The sequence below is a fragment of the Megalopta genalis genome, chromosome 1, assembly GCF_051020955.1.
Source record: "Megalopta genalis isolate 19385.01 chromosome 1, iyMegGena1_principal, whole genome shotgun sequence".
Taxonomy (NCBI): domain Eukaryota; kingdom Metazoa; phylum Arthropoda; class Insecta; order Hymenoptera; family Halictidae; genus Megalopta; species Megalopta genalis.
Window position 1 is genome coordinate 17,882,872 of NC_135013.1, and position 23,507 is coordinate 17,906,378.

A 23,507-nucleotide genomic window follows, 5' to 3' on the forward strand; every position below is an offset into this window, starting at 1 on the left:
TAAAAATTCCGCATTTTCTTTTACTACGTTCGTTAGTGTACATTTCTATACATTTTTAGGTCTTGGCGGTGGTTGGGGCTATACACCGCACTCTATCGAGGCCATCAGATTTATGCCCGATACCGATATTTTACTTGGTGGATATAGTTTGTTTGGCGGTCGTGGAGAGTACACGGCAAAAATAAAAGTAATTATTAAGCAGCGTACAATTTGATTTCCAGAAGTCGTACCGTTATTAATATTTCAAATGATTTCAGCTTTTCGATATTGGAATGGATGGAGGGGATCAGGAAAATGACGGCGAACTTTTAGCGGAATCGGAGGACGTGCCATATGAATGTAGACCGAGACAGAAATGTTCTATCCTATTCGACGAACCAATTTCCTTGCAAGCAAACAGGTGGTATGTTGCTTGGGCTAAAGTCAGTGGACCTGCCAGCGATTGTGGATCTGGTGGTCAAGGAATGGTCACAGCCGAAGATCAGTGAGTACAACTGCGAATAAATGATCAAAATTGAAAATATATCATCACCGCCATATCTTTTTGCAGAGTTATGTTTTACTTCAAATCTTCCAAAAGATCTAACAATGGAACAGACGTGAATGCCGGACAAATTCCGCAGTTATTGTATCGAGTTGTTACACCTGAAAACCAGACTCCTAATAGACAAAGATATCAAATTGAACCAGTTTACGTGTTAAAAAGAGATTTTAGTCGGACAGTCACCAAAGTATGTTTCTATTTTCTTTAGTAATAAAACCATGGAAACATATTTATGCGATATCTTTCTTTCCAGGAATGTTTCCAGTCATTAATATCGTTACTCCAATGGAGTTGGAATACATTAAAAGCATCATTGAATGATACCATGACTCATACTACATCATCTTTTCATGCGTTGCTTGAAATGGAGCGTCTAGTTTATATTAGCAAAGCCAGTTTGCGATTACTTCGAACGTACACCAATGAAATTTATCCGAATCAGAGTATGTTGTCAATGCAGTCAATTTCGCTTTCCATGTATCTATTTATAGTTAATATAATATTAATAATTTACAGTTGGCAAGAAAACTCCAACCGAATCGGTGCGTCTAGCAGAATGCATTGGCGAAGTGCGTGCTTTATTGCATCAAATTTTGTCCGACACTGTGCCATGTAATACCAAAAGTAAAGGAAAAACGCGAACAAGTAAAAGTACGTTATTGTATTCTATTTTTACACTGGTTTTTGTATATTTTTTGTGAAGTCTAAATAACATTAAATGCAGGTTCCGGTGCCATAAATAATAAAGTGACAAACAGCATTTTGGACGAATGTCATAGAACGTTTGTAGCATGTTACCATGCATTTTATCCTACAGCATATTTAAAATGGACATGTCTCTACGAACTGCTATCTGAGATTGATAGAGTGAGTACATTTAATCGTTTTTATTAAAACACAGTGCTTTATTAAGCAATTTAATATTAACGGTATTTTACAGGAGCAAGGAAGAACAACAAAGGACAGATTGTTATCCGCAGTATTGGCTTCTCTATGCAATCCTACAATCCGTCTACGATGTACATTTCCAATTTTAAATAATATCATGGAGAGCAGTGATAGCATTAAACGTCAGCTAAGTCCGTCAGACAATACAGGCTTGTTAATGATAAACTCAACTGAGAATCATCAGTATCCAATTTTAGTTGAACAAATTAGTTACAAGTCGCAAATGGAGAATTCCGGGAAAGAGACATTGAATTGGACATTCCGCGATGTTCTCGACAGATTGTTAGATTTGATCTTGGTGCCCGTGAAGAAGAGTTTGTGCAGAGAAAAAACTCAATCACTGCCAGAATTGGTTCTCCATTGCTGTTATTTATTAGAGAGGGTGATCGCTGAATTGGCTGCACAGTCCAGTGGGAACGAAGATGAACTTCAGGTTGCCTGCGGCAGAATTATGTACACTACACCCTCGAGATTCACTCGAGTCGTACAAACGAGATCTTGGAACACTGGTAATGGTTCTCCAGATGCAATTTGTTTCTCCGTCGATCAACTTGGAATTGTTATCGCTGGGGTGGGAATCTACGGTGGTGTTGGAGTATACGATTATGAATTAGAATTGCTCGACGACGTACGTATAATTACTGTATAAGTTATTTCTAGTGGATATAAATTAATTTAACTCATTAGTTTATTTATTAATTATTTGTTTCTTTTAATAGCAAAATAACACAGGCAACGATCCATCTCACACTCAACGTTGGAGTAGTTTGGATTTTACACGCGGTTCATTTGGTCCGGACGATTGTGTGAATGACATAGTAGAATTAAAATTTGATAAACCCGTTCCTATAAAGGAAAATGTAAAGTACGCCATTAGATTGAGAAACCGTGGCGGACGAACAAGTAATGGCGACGGCGGCCTAAGCGTCGTTAAAGGACCGGATGGAACAACTTTCACATTTACAGCTTGTTCTTTGAGTTTTAATGGTATATATTTTAATAAATTATATTCTCAAAATTTAAAAAGAACGTACGCTAATGTGTTTCATCTATGTAGGTACAACACAAACAAGAGGACAAATCCCACACATACTATATTATTCAAACCCTCAAGATTCTGATGGACAATACACGAGTAAGGCGATGGCTGAAGTACAAGCGAGAAAATGTACTCTTTCTATGACAGCAACAATCATTCAACGGTCCAATGAAATTTTTGCACTAGCAAGAGAAAAAGCGGAAGAAGTGGTAGCCACTGAAGTTTTAGGGAATGCGACATTTGTAACAACTCTTTTGCCCTTGCTTATGGCGCATATCAGTCCACTAGCTACATCGGATCCAAGAGTAAAGATTATTATTTTTACGTATTGTTGTTTATGGGGTCATTCAATGACAAGTCGATCATTTCTTGCTTTTCGAATTTTGCTAATCTTGCTAAAACATAGATCGAGTTGAATTTTTAAATTTTAATCTAAAAGATTTGGCCTATTGTGATGACCTAAAGTATTTTGCACGTATAACTTGCATAACGAATGTTTCTGTTTTAGAGCGGCGTACAAGTTCTAACTCTAATACAGGAAATGCTTCCTCACGTTGCTGCATTAAACTTGTTATCCTCGATGGGATCGTCTCAAGTGTCTCAAGACAGCAGCGAAGTTCAGTCCCACGTATCTCCGCCCATTACCACCAGTCATCACTACACGTGGTTGGAAAGTGAGCATCCTTATAAACCTGCCACGGTGTCCCATTACAAAGTCTCTTTCCCGGATACAGTCAAATGGATATCCATCGAATTCACCCCAGAATGTGGCACCGCTCAGCCGGAGGATTATTTGCAACTATACATTCCAAACATAATCTCGAACACTTTATCGGGGTAAATAGCGTTAACTTACATTGTGTAAAAATGTTTGAACGAAGATACATTAGCATGTAATTATTTGTACTTTTAGAACACCTGCGAACGCAACAACAGATGATCCACCTTTGCATTGGCCAGTATTGCACAAAATGAGCAACGTCCAAAGCCAATGGCCCCAAAACGCGGTCATATTACCAGGTAGGAGAAATCACATCAAATGATTTCGTATTTCTAAAATCAGGGAAATGTGTGAATATTATTATAGACAATTAATATATATATATATATATATATATATAATATTATCATTATATTATTATTATTATTATATATATATATATATATATATATATATATAATATAATATTATTATTACACATAAATCAATGTATTCATTATTTCAGGTAATGAAGTGATATTCTCATTGGAAACTGCTTCGGATTATATGAAGAATGAAGGAGCAATCACCTACGGGTTTAAATGTCTGGTTATCGGATACGACTGGATATCGTCCGGGAATGGGTTGAAAAATTTGGAAACTGAATTATCATTCCTTGGTGGAGCTTGTGCTGCAAGTCTTATGAAGAAGAACCTTGCATTGCCAACTGTGTCTAGTACGTATCATTGTTGCTGAATAGGTATTCGGTATGCTTATCATACGGGTGTCCTTGTCGTGTACTCTGAAATACCGATGACGTGAAAAATCAATTGCCCATGCACCCCCAAAATTAATAGCGGCTATTTCGAGAACTATAGTGGATCACGTTCACTAAAACAAAGAACATAGAATCGAATATTATTATTTATTATTTATATATATATATATATATATATATATATATATATATTATTATTATTATTTATATCATTTGAATTTTCAACAATGAGTCCCAAGATCTGATGTTATAACGTTAGACCAATCAGCGTGGAATTTCTTTCAAGAAACTGGTTACAATTATGTTTTCATGTTTTGTTAAGTAGATAATGGGGCGAGGAAGTCATAAAGATGTCTGTAAAATATATTCTACCGTAGAATGTTTTCCCATGAAATGTTTTTATAATATAAGATAGGAAAAGCATCTATCTTGCAAATTATATCTACTATGAACGTGTATTTAATGCGACTGTCTCTGTCTTCTCAGATGAAGAAGTTGAAGAGGATTCGGAGTCGATGCAGGAGACCGCAGAGAGGATTTTCTCAGTGCATTCAACTCTACTTGGACGAGGATTCGCCCTGTCGTCACCTCCTACCGTCACCCAGGCACTCGACGGCGTTCTTCCGTTCAGGTGAGTACTGAATTGTTCTGCCTTGCTTCTGCACAATCGTTCGTCGGTAATACAGTGGATCTGAGACGGGTCGGAGAACACTGTCCATTACAATATTGAAATTGGAAACGATATCGCTTATCAACAATGGATCTTTTCCATTCAACGAACAAAACTTTTCCGAAGTAATAACAGTAGAAGTATCTGTCTCTTCTTAGAACCACTTTCATCGCAACTCTATCGGGAATGGGTTAAATAGCCGGTTAAAAATGAATTGCCAGTTACATAACTGTGTTACTGAAAGGCGATTTATATCGTGGTGTATAACTCGTTCCATAAAATGTAGGCGTGAGTCGGGTATAGAAAGCTTGAATATCTTCGATGAAAGTAATTCAATTCAAGGGGAGGACGAATTGAAACAATGGGGTGAATCGGTCATCCAGGATGACTCAAATAAATTAGAAACGAAGTTCCTAGTACTTTCCGTCGATTTTGCGACTTACCCATGTTTTATTATACCTCTACACGTGGCTAGCTGAAAAGGGATCACGGATAATCTTGGTACAGATCATCTTCCTGTACCTAAACCGTCCGTTGACGGTTAGTTAGTATTAGTTATTAATAGCTTTTCGTTAAGGGCTATCTCCTTCTTTATTACTGATTGCATAGGCGTCGCTTTGTTCCTTCCGAATTCAAAAAAAGAACGCTTCAAGAAAGCTTAAATATCTTTGATGAAAGTAATTCAATTCGAGGGGAGGATGAATTGAAACAATAGGGTGAATCGGTCATCCAGGGTGACACAAATAAATTAGAAACGAAATTCCTAGTCTTTTCCGTCGATTTTGCGACTTACCCATGTTTTACCATGCCTCTACACGTGGCTAGCTGAAAAGGGATCACGGATAATCTTGGTACAGATGATCTTCCTGTACCTAAACCGTCGACGAAAGGCTATCTCCTTCTCTATTACTGATTGCATAGGCGTCGCTTTGTTCCTTCCGAATTCAAAAAAAGAACGCTTCAAGAAAGCTTAAATATCTTCGATGAAAGTAATTCAATTCGAGGGGAGGACAAATTGAAACAATGGGGTGAATCGGTCATCTAGGGTGACACAAATAAATTAGAAACGAAATTCCTAGTCTTTTCCGTCGATTTTGCGACTTACCCATGTTTTACCATGCCTCTACACGTGGCTAGCTGAAAAGGGATCACGGATAATCTTGGTACAGATCATCTTCCTGTACCTAAACCGTCCGTTGACGGTTAGTTAGTATTAGTTATTAATAGCTTTTCGTTAAGGGCTATCTCCTTCTTTATTACTGATTGCATAGGCGTCGCTTCGTTCCTTCCGAATTCAAAAAAAGAACGCTTCGTCCGACAAGACCATTTTCGATGGAACATCGTGTACAATCGGATGACACGCTGATCAAACGGTCTTCCATAACCGCTGTTGGAGCGACCGAAAATGATTATTGATCGTTGCGACAGGGTCGTCTTGCGGGCTTTGACGTAATTATCCCTTGTATTGCACAAACAAAGGAAGGAGCGGGGTAGAATATTCGTCGAGTGATCGAATCGTGTCGTTCTATGCGCATCTCAGCTTCTTTATTTTCTCTGTCACTTTCACTCGCGCACACGCATTCTCTCTCGTTCTCGTTTCCTCTTTCGCTCCGGTTCTGGCGATCGACGGTCGCCGCGACCCGATCGACGTAGAACAAATTATACAATCGGCTGTCGTTTATATATCACAGTCTCACGATAAATTACAACTAAACCGTCCTTAGAAAATCGAATTCGCGCGCGCGCGCGGTGCTGCATGATGATTGCGTGCGCGGGCCCACATGCTCCCGCGGGGCCCGAGTTTCTTCTCGCGGGCCGCCGTTAATCGGTCGCGCCTCGACGCCTCCCAAGGCCACCGGGCTCCGGAGGTCGTCAAACAACCTGAAAAGGCTCCGAGGTGAGCGATTCCTGCTCCGGCTGCTCCGGACCGCGAAACCGAAACAACGCCGCCGCGAGTCTCGGCGCGCGAAGTCCGCATCAATAATGCATTGCTCGCACGTGCACAGAGATAGCTGCTGGCTCCCGGGATAGAGCCTGCATGCCGCGATCGTTGCATTCCGCTTTCGGATAACGTGTCGCATCAGCTGTGTCCGTCTTCTTCGAATTCCCCGCGGGAAATACCTGTCTCCTAGAACAGCGCGACTCGCGGATCATCGCTCGAGTGCTCGGTAATCATCGGAACCTTGAGATGCTTAGGTTTGTAATAGCGCTCCGGATGTCGCAGTGAATTTACGCTCGCTTTATCGGCCGACCCGTTACGAGATCAGAGGGGGTTGGGAGGGGGTGGAGGGGTACGCGAGTCGAACCGATAACGTCCGCAGAGGTCCGTCCCCCGTGTTCGTCAATATCGGATACTGATCGCAACTGATAACAATAACAACAATTCATCGGCGATGACGCAAGCTCGTAAATAAACGTTTCGCAGTGACAAAAAGAAAACGATACAAACGAACCAACGATCCCGCGGATTAGGGTTAGGCGGTTCGCGCGCGGGGGTCGCGCATTCCTCGCCGAGCGAAAAATCCGTTCGAGGATGCTCTCGCAGAATTTGACGTTGTGTCGCCGGCCCTCCGGCTCGGCCCTTAGAACTACACAGCTTCGTACGTCTCATCGATTCATTTCATATCCGTATTGTCAAGGAATGTCAGGTAATATTTTTATTGTGTTACAAGCACAGTGAGAAACGCGATCAATTCTGAGAGAGGGTGTTACAACAGTGGTTCACGGTGTTCTCGTTTATCAGCGTTCGTTCACCTTTCCACCTCGTTCTTGGACGTCCTTTCGCGTCGAGCGTACACACGAACTCGCGTTTCTTATAGGAATGGCACTGCTTCTTCAGCGAAGGTCCCCGGCGGACCGAAAGAATTCCGCACCCTCGCTAAATTCGATCGAACAGTTACACGTTAGTTTCCACTCGGAGACCCGGTAGAACGTTGCCGCGTTCACCGACGCAGAAAAACATGAAATCCCGTCGACGAGTCTCTCCCACGAATCAATCGATTCAGAACTTTCCCCGCTGACTCTTCTTCTTTCTTGATCGCCGCAGTCGTCGCTCGGGTGGGAACCTCCGTCCCTCGAAAGCTACTTAAACGATAAACTTAAACTAAGATCGCGGGCCGATTATCCGCGGGACACCTTCGTCCAGTAGGGGGGAGTGGGGGGACGCTCTTAATCGTCAAGAGGAACGTGCGGACATCGTGTCGTGTCCGCGCCGGCATAATCGGCGGCCGCGTCTGATATGTGAATGGAAGCTTACGAACTGGCTTGTACTAAAAGGATTAGTCGGTTAAATTGAAAACAATAGGATTCCAAGATCTCCCGCTCTATTCGTTCCCAAGACGCGCGACTTATTGTTAAATAGTACGTGAAAAATGTCGAGGAACCACCGCGTTGGTACGAGCTCGTCGGCGAGCTTTTCCGATCGAGGAGGTCGCACGGCTGGTCGAACAACAACGAAAGCGTCTTCGCACTTCTCTCGGTAACACCGAGTACGTAAACCGCGTGCGGCGGTGTGAGACGCCGTTCAGAGCTTGTACACGCGGAATCGGCTCGGGCTGTCCGTCCACTCGAGTTCTTCGTCGTCTCGCGGTGCCGCGGCTGCGATCGAGCCGCGCGACGGCTCTCGTTACAACTCGGTCGTCAACGGTTCCGCCTTCTCGACGATCACGTGGAACTCGGTCTCCCTGTAGAGCCTGCCGTCGGGCACCACCATGGTTATCCGGCTGTCGACCGGCGCGTTCGACGCGGCCGTGTCCCTGCCGATCACCCCGTTCTTCTTCGAGACGACGTCGGGCGCGTTCGTCGGCACGCTGATCCATTTCTTCCGGCTGTTCCGACGGCGCCTCCTGCAGCACCAGACGATCAGACAGGTCAGCAGGATCAGTAGGACTAGGAGGCCCGCGATCCCGATCGCGAGCATCATCACCGACCCGCCCAGGGAACAATGACGGGTCTCGTAGTCGACGAAGCTGGTCGGGACGCCGTCCACCTCGCCGTCCGTGCACAGAAACGTCTCGGGCGTCTCGCTGATCGAGTCCTGGCTCGAGAACGTGGTGGGCGTCAGCACGGAGTTCTGTCTGGTGTAGAGCCTCGAGTAAACGTTCGTGTAATTGAGAATGTTGTTCTTCCAAACGGGCAGCATCTGACAGTCGCACGGCTGATCGACCAGGAGGTTGTCGAGCTCCAGGCGGAAGCTGGCCCGGTCGAACATCATCGAGCCCTCCTCGAAATTCACCACGCTGTTATTCTTGAAGATTAGATCGTGCAGGCTCGCCGGCGGGGAGCCGGACGGCGTTCTCGCTTCGGGGTCGGCTCGGATACCGAGGAACGCCCCGATGGCCAGACTGCCGAACGTGTTGTTCTTGAGGATGACCGCACCGCGCGCGGTCACGTCGAAAGCCTCGCTCTCCAGGCTGTCGACCAGACAGTTCTGGATGGCTACCGTTTGCGGGCTTCGCACGATGAACGCGTCGCTTCGCACCGTGCCCATTTTCACGCCGTCCAGCATGAACTTGTGATAGACTTCGATGTCGTTCATCGTTCTACTCGGCACCTGATCGCCGAAACTGCCGCCGATCACGTGCAGGTAGCCGACGTCGAACTTCTTGAACGCTTGCGCCTCCATGCTGTCGATCCGGCAGTTCTCCAGCCGCAGCGTTTCCGTTTGCACGAGGTTCGCGAACGAGAACGCGCTCAACTGGCCGATCCTCACGTTCTCGAAGCTAATCGCCTCGACGTCCCCGCGGAACACGAAGCTCGGCATCGTGTCGATGCTGCTGTTTCTCACGGTGATCCGGGTCCGGGTCCGGGCGCTGTGCGACGAGAGCTCGAAGCTCTGCTTGACCAGGCTCAGGTTCGCCACGTTCACCAGGTCCACCGAGCGCAGCCCCGTCATCGACGCCAGGCTCGAGTTCGCCAGGATCACGGACGAACAGTTGCTCACCACTATTCTGCTCGTATGCGGGCTCAGCCTTCTGTCCCCGTCCGTGGTCAACACAAGCTCCTGAAATCAAACGAGAGCACCGGTCGTCAGTCGTCCCGTTTCACAGATATCCCCCGTTCCCGGTCTTTACGCCGCGAGTTTTGCAATATTCTTGTTCGGGGAAAAATCGTGTTTACCGTGCGAAACTGTTTATCTTCCCGCGAGGCGATATTAATTCGCCGGTCGAGGTACATTTCCCCGTCGAACGCCGCCGTTTCCCGCGGAAATATTACGGATCGGGAGCGGCGAACGGAGTTAGTTCCGACTCGTGGAAATTATAATCTGTGCTCAAACATCCCCCTAACTTTTCCTATTGCCGGGAATTGAATTTATGCCGGAAGGCGACGATTCGAAGACGCGAAGGGAATCGGAGGACAGGCATTGCCGGCATGTAAACAAGTTCGATATGAGTTTCCGACGGAAGCGTGTCGGGTCCCGCGAGCATTTTCAAGAGTGTACTGCACTCGTCTGTTCGCTGGAAACTTCCCGTTCCCTTTCGTTTATAATCGAATTGCTGCAGCGCGCGGCGCTCCTTTAATAAGAATAAACCGTCGTCGCGCGTTCGGGGATCCTCGCAAACGCGGAATCGCAAAGTCATCCGCTGGCACGAACTACGGGGACGCTTATTCGGCCGATCCGAGTAGTCAACTCAGGGACAGTCCGGAAGTTAAATTGTACGGTGGATAAGTTCAGCGTGGAACGTGACGGCTCGTAAGTGTCGCGAGGTCGACACCTCGGTGCAAGCCGCGGACCAGTTTCGCTGAAAAATGACGCTCGCTCGCACCGGCGTCGCGACGTTGATAAAAGCGATGAAAACTGGCGCGGGGCCGCGCGTGCCTACGATATCGCCGATTAACCAGGTCGATGCTGTTATCTGAAGCATTTGCGAAACTATTCCACGACGGGTCACTTCCTAGTTCCATCGGGAACCGTCCGCGGAAAATCCGCAGCTGTTAACGAGACCCGGTCACGAAGTAGTCGGCGCTTTTTCGCCGACGGTAATCGCTGCGTTTCGATAAGCAACCGTGCAATTTTCGAGCGTTCGCCGACACGTGTTCCCGGCGTTAAGACCGCGTTTACAAAATGCCGCGGAGTCGTCGATTCTTTATCAATTCTTCTGATTTCCCGCCCTTTGAAAAGAGGCGCTCGCGAGAGGAGGCGGTTGCGAGGAAGAGGGTCGACGATTTTTACGGCTAACTCAGCTGCGGATGCGCTGCTTGCGACCAGCTGTCCGCTCGTCCTCTCCGACGCGTCTTTATTAATTCATTGGTTGCAGCTCGACTGCTCGACTGCACCTGGTACTTCGAGTTCGCCTTGTTCGTTAAACAATCGATGACAAGAGACAAGGTCCGCGCGTACACGTCGAGCCAAGTTCCGGCAGGTTTCGTTCGGCACGCACGCCTCGCGCTCGGACGCGAGATTATCGCGACTTTCTTGCTAACAAAGGTCCCGATAACGAGTCGCTTCTCGGTAATCTGCGTCACGTTCGATTTCCTCGATGTCGGGTGATTCATTGGAGATCAACCGCCGCGACACGACCGCGTTATCGCCCGATCGTACGGACAACAGAGATTTTGCACTTTACCCGGCTCTTGAAAGATGACCGCGCGTCCCGTGTTGTCGCTATGGTAAAATGCTTTCTAATTGGAGCTGTTCCCTTCGTTGCGCTATAACTTTTGTTATAGTCGTGCTTAAATAAATCGCGACGCACGTAAAATACGCGCGGCGTAAAAGCTAGCAAGACCATTCTTACTTTTTCATTTTTAACAACTGTTTGAATATAAAGCTATTTAATCATGTAAAAACTACTTGGACAAATGGTGTAGCAATGTTCAGCGGCGCCTCAGGGTCGCCATTCGAGAGGGCAAATGGTTAATTCTCCGCTGTTACACCGAATCAAAATGACCCACTTTCTTTTTGAAAAAGTGATATTAACAATTTATTCAATATATCTAGAAGCGAGATATCGAGTTCTAATAAAGAAAGCGATGCTCGAGAACGTTCAAATTATGTTCGGAAATTTTTGGGTCTTTATCAATAGTATTGTTAATCTTTTGGCGACAGTCGTTTGGAAATTACGCGAAGCACGTGCTTCGCACAGGAAGCGTAACAGCGAAGGGTTAATTAATCGTAAGACTTTGAACATGGAAAACAGTCGACGACATCGTGCTTCCACCGATGAAAAATAAATCGCGACGCACGTAAAATACGCGCGGTGTAAAAGCTGGCAAGACTGTTTAGTATAATATATCAGGACGATAAATCATCTGTTAAATGACCGTTATCATATCGCAGCCGAACAGTTTCGTTTCCTCGACTTCTCTTACCTCGCCGTCGCCATTTCGCGTGTAACGGCGAGTCGTAGAACGATCCTCTACGCATTGGCACGACGATCACGAACCGCTCGGTGGCCGAGGAAAATGAAAAAGGGAGCTCGGAATGTTTTCCGATAGCGGTGTCTACCTTCTAATTGCTTCATTGCAATTTCGTTCGAAATAATCTAGGAAATTGCGCCGCATTCGCGCAATCGCCACCCCCTACCCCCCTCCCGAGAGGGACGCGTTAATCGATTTCTATTCCACGGCTACGCGCCGTGTTATCTGAGATCGCTCGTACTTTGTTATCAACTATCTTCTAGTCCGGCATTAATATCAAGTTCTTGCTCGCGTTTCGAGAACGGCGCTGGGCAGAATCCGATGAAACACTAGCTTCGGCGCCGGGCTCCGTGCACTAACGAGCGTTTCCTTTTTATCCAGCTCTCGTTCTCCTCAACTTTTATTCCTCTGTCGCGCGCGGGCCCGGCCGCACGCGGTGTTCTTTTCGCTGTAGCCGGGCGCTCTCTTACGCGCCGTCTCCGCGATTTGAAGGTTCCCAGTCATGAATAAATGAATAACAAATGCCAGCTTTCGTAGACTTGGGAAAACAGGGCCGGGGGAAATTCGGCGAAATTCGAGTTCCCCCCCGCTTTTGAACGTCGTAGCCGAGAAACGCTCCCGTTGTCGGCTGCTTATCGCGCGGCCCGTATTATCTGAAACGCGACGCACGATTTTTACAAAACGACGGCGCGTGTATCCGAGAATATCTCGTCGCGGGGAATCATATCCGGCCGTGGTCGTTCGAAAATTCGTTTCGAATCCAGGAGCGGAGGCAACAGGAGGGTCGGCGAATCCCGTTTCTCCGCGAGATGTAGACCACCTTTCTGAACTGGCCCGCACGCGGGATGTAGCGAACCGGAGCACAGCTTTTTTTGTGCTCGCGACGGAATAATCTGCTCGGATTTTGGCAGCTTGAAAAAGAACAGGCGCGCACAGGGACGCGGCAGGACGGCCGCGATTAGCGTTCATTCTTCGGCGACGGAGCGCACGAAGCGCAAACATTAGCGCTGGGTAATCATAACGGCCGCGCGGGAAGGGTTGAAGCCCGGTGAATAGGTGAAAGAGGAAACGGACGAAAATAAAGGGACCAAGAGCGGCCCTTTTTCTCAGGTACCCACGGCGCTTCACCGTCTTGCGATCGGCCGTCGGTCTGTGCCACCCCCGCTCTCGGCCCGTTCCCAGCCCTGTCCGACCTTTGTTCGCGTCTCATTGTTCCGTACCAATTCCCGACGCACAATTCCGTGGGACGCGGGGAACAGAACGTTGTACCGCCGGCCGCCGAACACGGGGCTGTCCGGCGTAACGCGCGGCTCGTTTTTCACCCGCGGAACAATCGTCACCGGCGGAACAACCGTAAGCGTTTCCGCTCGCCTTCGCGGGGGGAACTTCATTAAAGTTCGACGAACGCGTAATATCGGAATATTCGCGAACGCGATTCCCGGATAAGAGAGCGCGCGGGTGTGGGTGCCGCCACGGGAGTCTGAATTTTATTTCGCGGCAGCCTCGCGTCGCGCAGTCTCTCCGGGGAGAAGCGGCGGCGGGAAAAGCGGGGCTGACAGCGTCGGGCCTGGGCGGGCCGGACCGAGGGAAACACAACGAAGACGCGATATTCCGTTTTAACGGCTCGCTTTTATTCGGCCCCTCGCGTAACCCTCCGCGCGCAGTTCTCCGCGGCGGGTAAGGCTTGCTTCACACTGGAAACAAGTTTCCATTTAGAATCTCATTCCGGGATCTTTCTTTCGTGTACTCGTCGGGAAGGCCGAGCAATTAGGGCGACGAATGCTTTGTCATCTGTTAGCGGCGTAAATGAAAATCTGCTGGCGGAAAGCCAAAACGTCCCGCGTCAGCGACAACGAACAACGCGGACCGAGGCGGGGGAGAAAAAAAGTTTGATCCTCCGTTAGGCGCGTACTAAACAAAAAAAATGTTCATGGTCGCGTTGTCATAGTTTAACTCTTTGCGCTCGAGTGGTGACTCGGAGGCGCTATACTATTAAATTGCTATACTATTTATATATATATAAAGTATTATATGATATATAAGTAGTATAATATATAGTAGTAGTATAATATATAAGTAGTATATATATATATACTATTATATATAAAATTGCTATACTATTTTTCTAAATAATTGTAACAGCATCAGATTAATTCATATGTAAAAAAAAAGCTGTTAAAATTGCAAGTATTCTACGTGCCAATAGGCTCAATTTCATACGAATAAATCGTACTGAATTATCCAAAATGGAAATACTGTAGATCAGAAAACATGTTTTGGATTTCGAATTAAAATAGCTCCGACGGCAAAGGGTTAACACGTAGACGTCCGCTGCGACGCGTCTCTGTCACAGCTTCGTTACTGATCAAAAAGGCGCGTCGAAAGAAGGAATTATTTATTTTTCTTCAAACATCGACGCCTGCCAACAGATTTCTTCGAGATAGGCTTGACGTGTTAAATTCGCGACACGTGCACGTGTACAATCTCAGTTTTCCTCTTTGATGGTCGTTCTAAGTATGGTCGACGTTTCTTTTTTTATCAGATGTCTAAAAATATTCACGAATTCATATATTATTATATTCATATATATTCATATATATTCATTCAATATATATTCATATATTATTAATTCATATATTATCGATCGCGATCGTCGCTCCGCTGTGAATCGACCTTAAGCCATATTCCTCCGCGGCGCGTGTAACTCCGTCGAGCGTGCGACGACGCCTGGCGTATGCATGTATGCATTCTCTGCATCCGTTCTCGCGATCCTGAAGCCGAAGGAAGAGGGAACCGCGTGCGCGACTCCTGCGCGCCGGGGGAACGTTTCCTGATTACTCGGATCGACGGTGATCCCCTCGGGGATCGAGCGCAGCTTCTTCGTCTTCCTTCGAGCGAGCGCCCGGGCCCGCTGAATTATTATTTTCTCCTTCGATCGGATCCTCCTCGTCGCATGATCGGAGCCGGGGAGGCGTCGAAGCGCGTCGACGGCTGCGAGAACAATTGCTCGAGCCGCCGCCGCCCGAAATGAAAGTGAAAATGTAATCGACGTAATGGCGGATTAAGCGGCGGTCCTGCGTCCCCGTCGGCGGACGCGGCTGGGCCGAGGGCGGAGCGACGACCAGACACTTTTTACGATCTATAAAGGATTTATGCGAAACAATTTCCTTCGCGGGGAACTCCGCTCCTCGGCATTGTCTCGCATCTCGTCGACTGCCGGCTGCATTTTTCATCCGAGCTTTTTCATTCCGGACGGAAATTCCTGTTGATTCCGCGCACCTGAACTTCGCCGGCAGATCGGCATTAAACCCTTTGCGTTCGAAGCTGTTTTAACTTGGAAACTATGGCGCTTCGTCCAACCAATGGTACTTTGGTTTTTCTATCAGTTTCGTGTCGCATGGATATAAGATTGACCGACCGAATTACTTGCTGGCACGTACTTTTTCATTTTTAATAATTGTTTGAATATAATGCAATTTGATCATGTTAAAACTACTTGGACAAATGGTGTAGGAATTTTCAACGGCGCCCCAGGGTCACCATTCGAGGGCAAATGGTTGATCCTCCGCTGTTACACCGAATCAAAATGGCCCACTTTTTTTTCAAAAAAGTGGTATTAACAATTTATTGAACATATCTGGAAGCGAGATATCGAGTTCTAATAAAGAAAACGATGCTCGAGAATGTCCAAATTATATCCGGAAATTTTTTGATCTCTATCAATAGTATCGATAATTTTTTGGCGACAGTCGTTTGGAAATTACGCGAAGCACGTGCTTCGCACAGGAAGCTTAACAGCGAAGGGTTAATTAATTGTAAGACTTTGGACATGGAGAACAGTTGACAAGTGAGTCGCGCTGAGCCGCGAGAGCGACCGCGAAGTAATTAGAAATTACGAAACAAGCGTTACGATGTAATTACGATGTAACAGGGTCGCATTTGTTCGTAACGCCGAATCCATTTACGCTCGCGTCGTCTTCGAGTTTCATTGGCTCTCGGCAAAGTCGCTGCCGAAATGGCTCGTTGTCCCAAGAATCGACGTTTCCCGGTCGCAAAACGGTCGTTTCGTTCTACGGCCTCGGCGTGTGCTGGCGCCGGTTTCTGCGCATTGAGTTTCCATTTTCCCAAGAATTTTCATAACCGAAGCAGCTTCTCGTTCGCCGAACGACTGCTTACAGCTGTTACTTTTACACGAGCGAGCGCAGCCTCCGACCTGTTCTTTGTTTCGTCCTTTCGTGCCTCGCCTCGCCTCGTCGCGCCTCGTTACATGGAAAGCGGACGACGAGTTTAAGCCTGGTATTCGCTAAAAGGTTGCCTTTAATTATTTACGAGCCAGTCAATTATTCACCGGCCGTCGGGGCGCTTAACAACTCTGCACCCCCGCGCGCGCGCCGCGCCACCCGAGCCTCTCCGCCCGTGGCTTTTTCTCGCGCGCGATATCGCTTCTGATCTCGAGGCGGAACGGTCGCCGATGCGCGGACATTCTTCCGTCCGGGACGATCTCTTAACACGAGCGCCTCTCGCTCGCGCGCTGTTTCGCAAGATTACGAGCGCGGGCGATAACGCGGCGGTAATGATTTTACGTATCTCTCTCGCGGCGGAAGAGGATGACAGGTCGCGGATAATGGGTCCGAGTAAGTGGCTCCAAGGCGAGGAAATGGAAAAGTGGCGAAGAAAATGGAAGAGGAAGAAAGAGAGAGAGAGAGAAAGAGTACGTGTGTGAGAGAAGGAGTCCGACCGAGACGTCCACTCTCGATATATTCGCAGTCACGAGTTGACGGCGCGACAAATTGGCTGAGCGTGTTCGTGAAACGCCGGCTCTATTATGCGAAATCCACGATAGAACTCGCACGGGCCCGCTATGCATTATAGAACTTCCCGCCTCTTTCTCTTGCTCTCTCGCTTCTCCCGCCGCTCTGCTTATCTTTCTTCCCTACCGCGGATGCTGGCTCTAGGTTTTCCAGAAACGAGTTTTCATGGAATATATTGTGCCTTTCTTCGAGCGTCCTCTCTTCTCGGCCCCGCTTCTCCACCATCGCCGTCTTCCCATTAGAACTGGACGGACATCGCGAAACCTTGCACCCTTTATTCATCATTCATCCGTCGCCTCGAATTTCTCGCCGTAATTGGCAATTAGCTATTAGCGCCGCGTTAGGCTTCGGGCTAAGGCGGGTTCAACGGTCTCTCAAAGAAAACGTCCGAGAGCGGACCACCGCCTCGGGGGGCTGAAACAGTCGAGCCCCTCGGTCCTTCTTCGGCGCTTTGTTTCCACACCGGCTCGAACTTTTATACGGACGACACACGATCATCTCGGCCGCGGAATCGTCGTCGTTATCCGCGCGAGTTCTCGGCCGACCGATCGGAACGATCGAAACGACCGGCGTCCTTGGGGTCGTTGTTGTCAACTCGGTTACACAGTTTCGCAGAATCCGGGAGCCGCGGGCGATCATCGATACGGACACTCGATCCGCGGCTTATCCAACACGAGACCCCGACGACCACTTCCGTTATCCGCGCACGCGACACGCGGCGCCTACGCGGTGTCGCGAGAGAGCACGCGTCTCGAACGGATTTCTCGCCGGTTCGGACAGGAAACGTAAATTTCGCTCGATGAGCGAGAGAGAGCCTCCTTTGCGGGCCGGCGAAAATAAACACGAGCGGGGCAGAAACCTGTGTCCGTAAATACCGCGCCCGCGCAATTTATGCGGATCCCCGATGGTTACGTGATCTCTAATCGATGCCCGCTCTCCGGGTCGAAGCTCGCTGATCCGACCTGATATCGGTGATACGATCTCGGTCTTTTGGTCGTCGGAGAGCCCGTCCGATCGTGCTGGCAAAGATGGCGACCACCAGGAAACGCCGGGATCCGACCGCGCCGATTGGTTTCCACCGCGTAACCGCTGCTCGCGCTTACTTCCCGCGGTCATTTCGTCACGGGCCGCAGTTTTACGGATCGAGTTTATGGCATTGTGCGGGCCGTGGTGTACACACCGTGTGTGGCGCAACGGCGGACCCCGTCTCCGCCCGGGACAAAGAACGTTCTATCTCGACCGCGTTAACACGCCTCCCAAGGCTGCCCGATAAACACACCGACGAATTCACCGGCTACCGGTGGTAATGGATGATCCTGTTTCGGAACGAGACCCGCTTCCGATAAAGTTCGAATTACGCTGACCCGAATAATTCCGGGGGTGGGGCCGGGGGGATGAAGCTGTTTGATTACACGCCGGCTTTCCATAAGCGAGAGTTCGTTAAATCTGCTGAGTCCTCTTTCAACGGCCCCAGCCAACTCCCCCTCGCATACGCGATGAGTCCTAGGATCGGCATGAAACTGTTCGGCGTTTACGTCCGACGATCGTGCCGATTAATTCCGGGCACGTCGAACCTCGTTTTCAGTTCGATCTCTTTCTGTCCCGATGTATTCCCGCGTGCGCCACGAGCGAATCGAACCGCCGCGGACGGGGCTTCTTCGGGAATCCTGTCGGACGCACAGTTCATTCTTTTCGCACGGCTGCCTGGATTCTCGATTATCCTTATCCTCGCCGTTATCTTGGACTTTATCGCTGGCCAAAAATTCGGACCGTGAACGTGTCCTCGACCGTCGCGTGACTGCATCCGTGGCTCGGTTTAAACTGCGAATTTTGCTGTGAATACAGATCCGGATTGCGACGGTTTTCTAAGGACTGTCGGCGGTATAGGGTATAAAATATAATATATAGTATATAGTATAATATATATATATATATATAATATAATATAATAATATATAATATATATAATAATATATATAATATATAATATAATATATATAATATAATATAGGGTATATAATATTAAAACTATGCTTATCGAATAAGACGCATTAAACTTTTTCTATTCTTCTGCTTTGTTTATTTCTCGATTGAAAAATCCAATATGCGTTACTCGATGGATATAACGTGAATTCTGCTCGAGATCGAACCGAAAGGCACAGCAATTGGTCACAACCCACGACCGGTTCTCGATTATCACCTAAGAGGCGAATACGACCGAGCTCGCCTAGAACGTGGGAACGCCAGGCGAGTCGGCTGGAACAGCAGAAAGGTCGGGAAATTTGGAGGAGAGCGCGGCTGAGAACGATGTTCGCGTTCACATAACCGCGATCCGTCAGGGGTGGCTTTCATTTTTCTCGGCGCATACTATTTTTCCTCGACCGAGGCCGGGGCCGGGGGAGGCCGGAGTTGGGGCCGGTATACCTGTGCCAGTCCGGTATAATAAATATCCGGGAACAGGACGAAGGGAGTCGTGTCAGGCGGCGGGAGAGGTAGCGGGAGGAGGGGCAGACAAGCGGCCTAGCACCTTACCTACCTGCCAGACGATGTCTGGCCTGCGATTTGCGTAAACACGCTCTAATTTATGGAGGCTTTGCCCACCCCTCCCCACCCCGCCGCGGCAGGCTGTATCTCCGCGTGAGCCGGCTGCACCGCCCTCGCAATTTACGCGGGAACCCCTCCGCGGCGGCGGAGATTAAGCTTCTCCCTTGTCTTCCGCTTTTATTTTGACAACCTCTACTTGCGGCTCTCTATTTCTTCGCACCGCGTCTGGCCGCAGTTAATCGGCGGGATGATGGAACGGCGATTGGACGGGGAGGGGGTGGGATGGGTGTCGGCGCACGAGACACGAATAGTCCCCTTTCCGTTAGCCCGACGGTTTGGCCGACGGTTATCCCGTTGGAAATCGTGACGCGGTGTGGTACGTGGTCCGACCGCGGGCTGGATCCACTCGTTATCTTTCCCCGATAATTCGGAGATGGAGGAGAGCGGCCTGCCCGGAACAAAGGAGCTCCGCCGGAGCCTGGGTGTCGCATTGTCCGCGATTTTTCGGGAGATAGAGACGACGGGCCGCGGTTTCTCAATGAATTCGTGGGAAAGAAGGGGAGCGAGGAACGTGCCAGACGGGAGAGAATAGCACGTCGGACGGATCCTGCAGGGGAAGGAAACGGCCGGGGTGAGAGATCCGAGCCGGCGATTGGCCCGAGGTGTATGGCTCTCCTGGGCCACCGGCAAGAAATGAAATCGACGAAACGAAAGGAACCGAGTTAAACGCGATGGGCTATTTCGCGCTCGACCAACCAGGCTACAAGTTTCTCTCCTATCCGGAGGGTGTACGGCGCGCGACGAGATTTAGAACGGCCTACCTTCCTCCCCCCCCCCGTTAAACTAACCCCTATAAATCCCTTCTTTTCGGACAGTTTATTTGTGTTTCGTTCGGCCGGGTCTACCTACCTCCGGACGACGATCGGATGGGTCGCCGAAATAAAAGCGTTTCGTTAGTTACGTTTATGGCTGGACAAAACATACCTCTCCCTCGTTTTTACAGTCGCAGGTCAGCCGGCCATGATGGTCGCAGTTGCACGGCGGATAGTCGCACCTGTTCGTCGAGTTGGTCAGCACGCCCTTCAGCAGGCTACTCGAAAAAAGTCCAAGGATCACGCTTCCCAGCACGAACTCCCGCCAGGCTGCTCCCATTTTGTGCGCCACAACCTCTTCTCGTCTCGTCCCGTCGCGTTCCCTTGCTTTGCCTTTCCTTGCCTTTCCTCCCCCGCGCTTCTTAGTCCCTTCTGCTTCTCACCCCCGTCCCCGACACATTCACACCGAGTCGATGCCAGCTGATTCTACGCCGAGCCGACCGGGACCACGTTGTCCCGGCATGTCTGCGGCTTGGATCCCCCGGCGAATCGAATCACACTGGCCCGACGACCCCACCGCGTGATCCTCTCTATAGGTCGAAACACGATTCGCGCACCACCGTTCACTTGGCACTCGCTGAAAGAGAACAGGTCGTCGTACCGTGTCGCAGCAGACACGTCGCACCGCACTACGTGATCCTGTCGGTCATATTGCCATTCAGGATCACCACACTTTTTCACGATCGGAACCCTCCGAATATGCACCGGTCGTCATCCGAGCCGTTCGCGAAGCGGCCCCTTACTACGACTCCATCCTCGTTATTCCACGGGGTTCTCGTCGTAGCATCCGAACGCTTCCATGGTGTCTCGCGGCGGCGGCGTTCAACATCCCGGCCACCCTCGCCGGATTTCTATTTTCTCGTTCGACGCCGGTCCAGCTGGAAGAACGACAGAAAAATGGTCAGATTCTCCTCGAATCGCTTCCCCGCCGGGGTGCCTACGCCCCAAAAGCGGATTCTAACGATTCCTTTTTCTCCCCGTCGCGTTCCTCCCTTTTTCTCGCGCTCCTCGCGAGAAGAGGAGATTTTTCGTCGACGCGGGCCCGGTTTGATAAATCGACCCGCTACGGCCCGACGTCGTTATCGTCCCGTAATGTATCTCCTCCATACGTAATCGCGAATGTAGCTTCTTCGTCTTCTCTCCTTTTTCTTTTCTTTTTATTTCCGACCGCCTCCCTCCTCCTCCTCCTCCTCGAGCCCGTTCACGGTTTTTCGATTTTTATTCGACGAGACGAGAACGCGGCACGGCGGCGTTCTATCGTTTCCGCGCGACAGCGAATCACTGGCGCGATGGAAAATCCTCCGTGATCTCGTTGCGACGACAACCACGTAATCTCGCGCGACAATAGTGCTCCTTCTGCTCTGTGTACCCTCGCATGACTAATTATGAACGTTTCGCTACGTTCCGTCGCCGTTATCGGCGACGTTGTCGCGCCGCGCGGCTTTATCGGAACCAGGACAACCGACGCGATCTGCGCTCGCTGGTGATTTTCTCGAAATTCTCGCTCGAATAATCACCGCATTCATTTCTTACGCGACGTCTGAATCGTCTTAATAAATCGCGAACGGAGCAGACCTCCGGTAATTTATTCGCACACAGATAGCTCGGTTCGATTGTCTGCTTGTAACATGTTAAGTGCCGTTTGAGCCGTTTCTTTTGAAAGTGGCATAAGTCACTTTGTTTTTAAGTCGATATTTATGTATATAATATAATAATTATATTATTTTATATATATATATATATATATATATATATATATATATATATATAATATTATATAATATAATAATATTATATAATATATATATTTAAGGGTTTGCGTTTTAACGCAAATGCTAACTTTCGAGAAGATTTATTTGTATTTGTTATCTCAGGATACTGATATCTTTCTCAGTATAAATAATTTCGTATAAACATTAAAAAATTACCACTTTTTATTACGGTAAAGTGACTTATGCCACTTTCAAAATAAACGGCTCATTTATTGACTCTAAATTAACAAAACTGAAACTAAAAAGTTAAAATTCGCTGTAGGGAATATTAGACTTAAAAAGATGAATTTCCAAATCTAGTAAAAACTTAGCGTCACACTTGTGTGATCGACGTGGTACTAGAAGTGTTAGACAATAATCTCGGAAAACAATTGTTAGGTTACTGTTTATTAAAATGATCTTCGTAAAGAAGATCGTTTCTACTTTCATAGACATCTTTTATGCCTGTCAACATGTTGTATTAACCCTTTGCACTCGAGTGGCGACTCCGAGGCGACATCAAAAATTGTTATATCACGTTTCAAAATAATTTTGAAAAATGATCAACGAATTTGTTTATATTTAAAAAAACATTACGAGGCGTAACTGTTACTTGAGTACACAAAATTCAACGTTATAAAAGCATAAGATGCAGTAAAAGTTGTATGAAATAAAAATACTACAAGATAGAGAAACTATTCTAGATTTCGAGTTGAAGTTGCTTCGAGTGGAAAGGATTAAAGACACGTATTAGTATGTTTTTTGTATATTTTCGGTCGAAATTCGTATCTCCGTTTGCATGAACCAGTGCTTCATGGGATAATGAGTTTCGATATTGGGAGGATATTGATGGATCAGTTCGCGACGAGGAGTTGGATAAAATCGAATGAAAATTCACAGTGTATTAACCCGCTGCCGTATTTCGACGAGTCCGACTCGTCGTGAAAATTTCTAGTGATAACAATATTGAGGATAAATGTTATTCTGCCCTTGAAAAATTCAATAAAATTCGTATCTCTCGTCATCAATATTTAAGCGTTCGAGCGAATTTAGGCACACGATAAGCATCAATTTTCTTTCACTTCTAAAAAAAATTATTGCATATATATATATATTCGAGTGAATTTAGGCCCACGATAAGCATCAATTTCCTTTCACTTCTAAAAAAAATTATTGTATATATATATAAATATATATATAATACAAATAAATAATAATATATATATATTTATTTGTATTGTATTTATATTGTATATGTATATATATATATATATATATATACACTTCTAAAGAAAATGAAAACTTCCAGTCGAATCGTCAGAAAATGAGTCTCGCACGCATGTGTTAACGTAACCGCGTCCGCGCGTCTATAAAATTTGCAACGGTTACAAGTGGCCAAAGGTCAGCGGTTCGCGTCGGAACGTTTAAGGAGTCGCCAGTTAATTATCGATCTCGTCGAGAAGTATTAAGTAACCACCGGCAGGTAAAACGTTA

General features: G+C 47.7%; 2 protein-coding genes across 9 annotated transcripts in view; one reads left to right on the forward strand and one right to left on the reverse strand.

Annotated features, from left to right (window-relative positions):
• LOC117222115 (E3 ubiquitin-protein ligase MYCBP2) overlaps positions 1-23,507 on the forward strand; it is a 409,723-nt gene that overhangs the window by 5,634 nt on the left and 380,582 nt on the right. For all 6 annotated transcript variants that reach the window (XM_076522830.1, XM_076522822.1, XM_076522825.1 and 3 more), the window contains exons 18-30: positions 60-187; positions 258-484; positions 551-731; positions 798-987; positions 1,061-1,195; positions 1,269-1,411; positions 1,485-2,120; positions 2,212-2,479; positions 2,550-2,836; positions 3,040-3,368; positions 3,445-3,551; positions 3,758-3,967; positions 4,496-4,640. In XM_076522830.1, the coding sequence (XP_076378945.1) occupies positions 60-187; positions 258-484; positions 551-731; positions 798-987; positions 1,061-1,195; positions 1,269-1,411; positions 1,485-2,120; positions 2,212-2,479; positions 2,550-2,836; positions 3,040-3,368; positions 3,445-3,551; positions 3,758-3,967; positions 4,496-4,640 (2,986 nt within the window). The remainder of the gene's footprint in view (positions 1-59; positions 188-257; positions 485-550; positions 732-797; positions 988-1,060; positions 1,196-1,268; positions 1,412-1,484; positions 2,121-2,211; positions 2,480-2,549; positions 2,837-3,039; positions 3,369-3,444; positions 3,552-3,757; positions 3,968-4,495; positions 4,641-23,507) is intronic.
• The window catches only part of LOC117222493 (uncharacterized), a 312,588-nt gene continuing 295,280 nt past the window's right edge, over positions 6,200-23,507 (reverse strand). For all 3 annotated transcript variants that reach the window (XM_076522875.1, XM_076522870.1, XM_033474218.2), the window contains 2 exons: positions 20,375-21,140; positions 6,200-9,681 (listed from right to left, as the gene is read on the reverse strand). In XM_076522875.1, the coding sequence (XP_076378990.1) occupies positions 8,305-9,681; positions 20,375-20,542 (1,545 nt within the window). In that variant the 5' untranslated portion in view covers positions 20,543-21,140 and the 3' untranslated portion in view covers positions 6,200-8,304. The remainder of the gene's footprint in view (positions 9,682-20,374; positions 21,141-23,507) is intronic.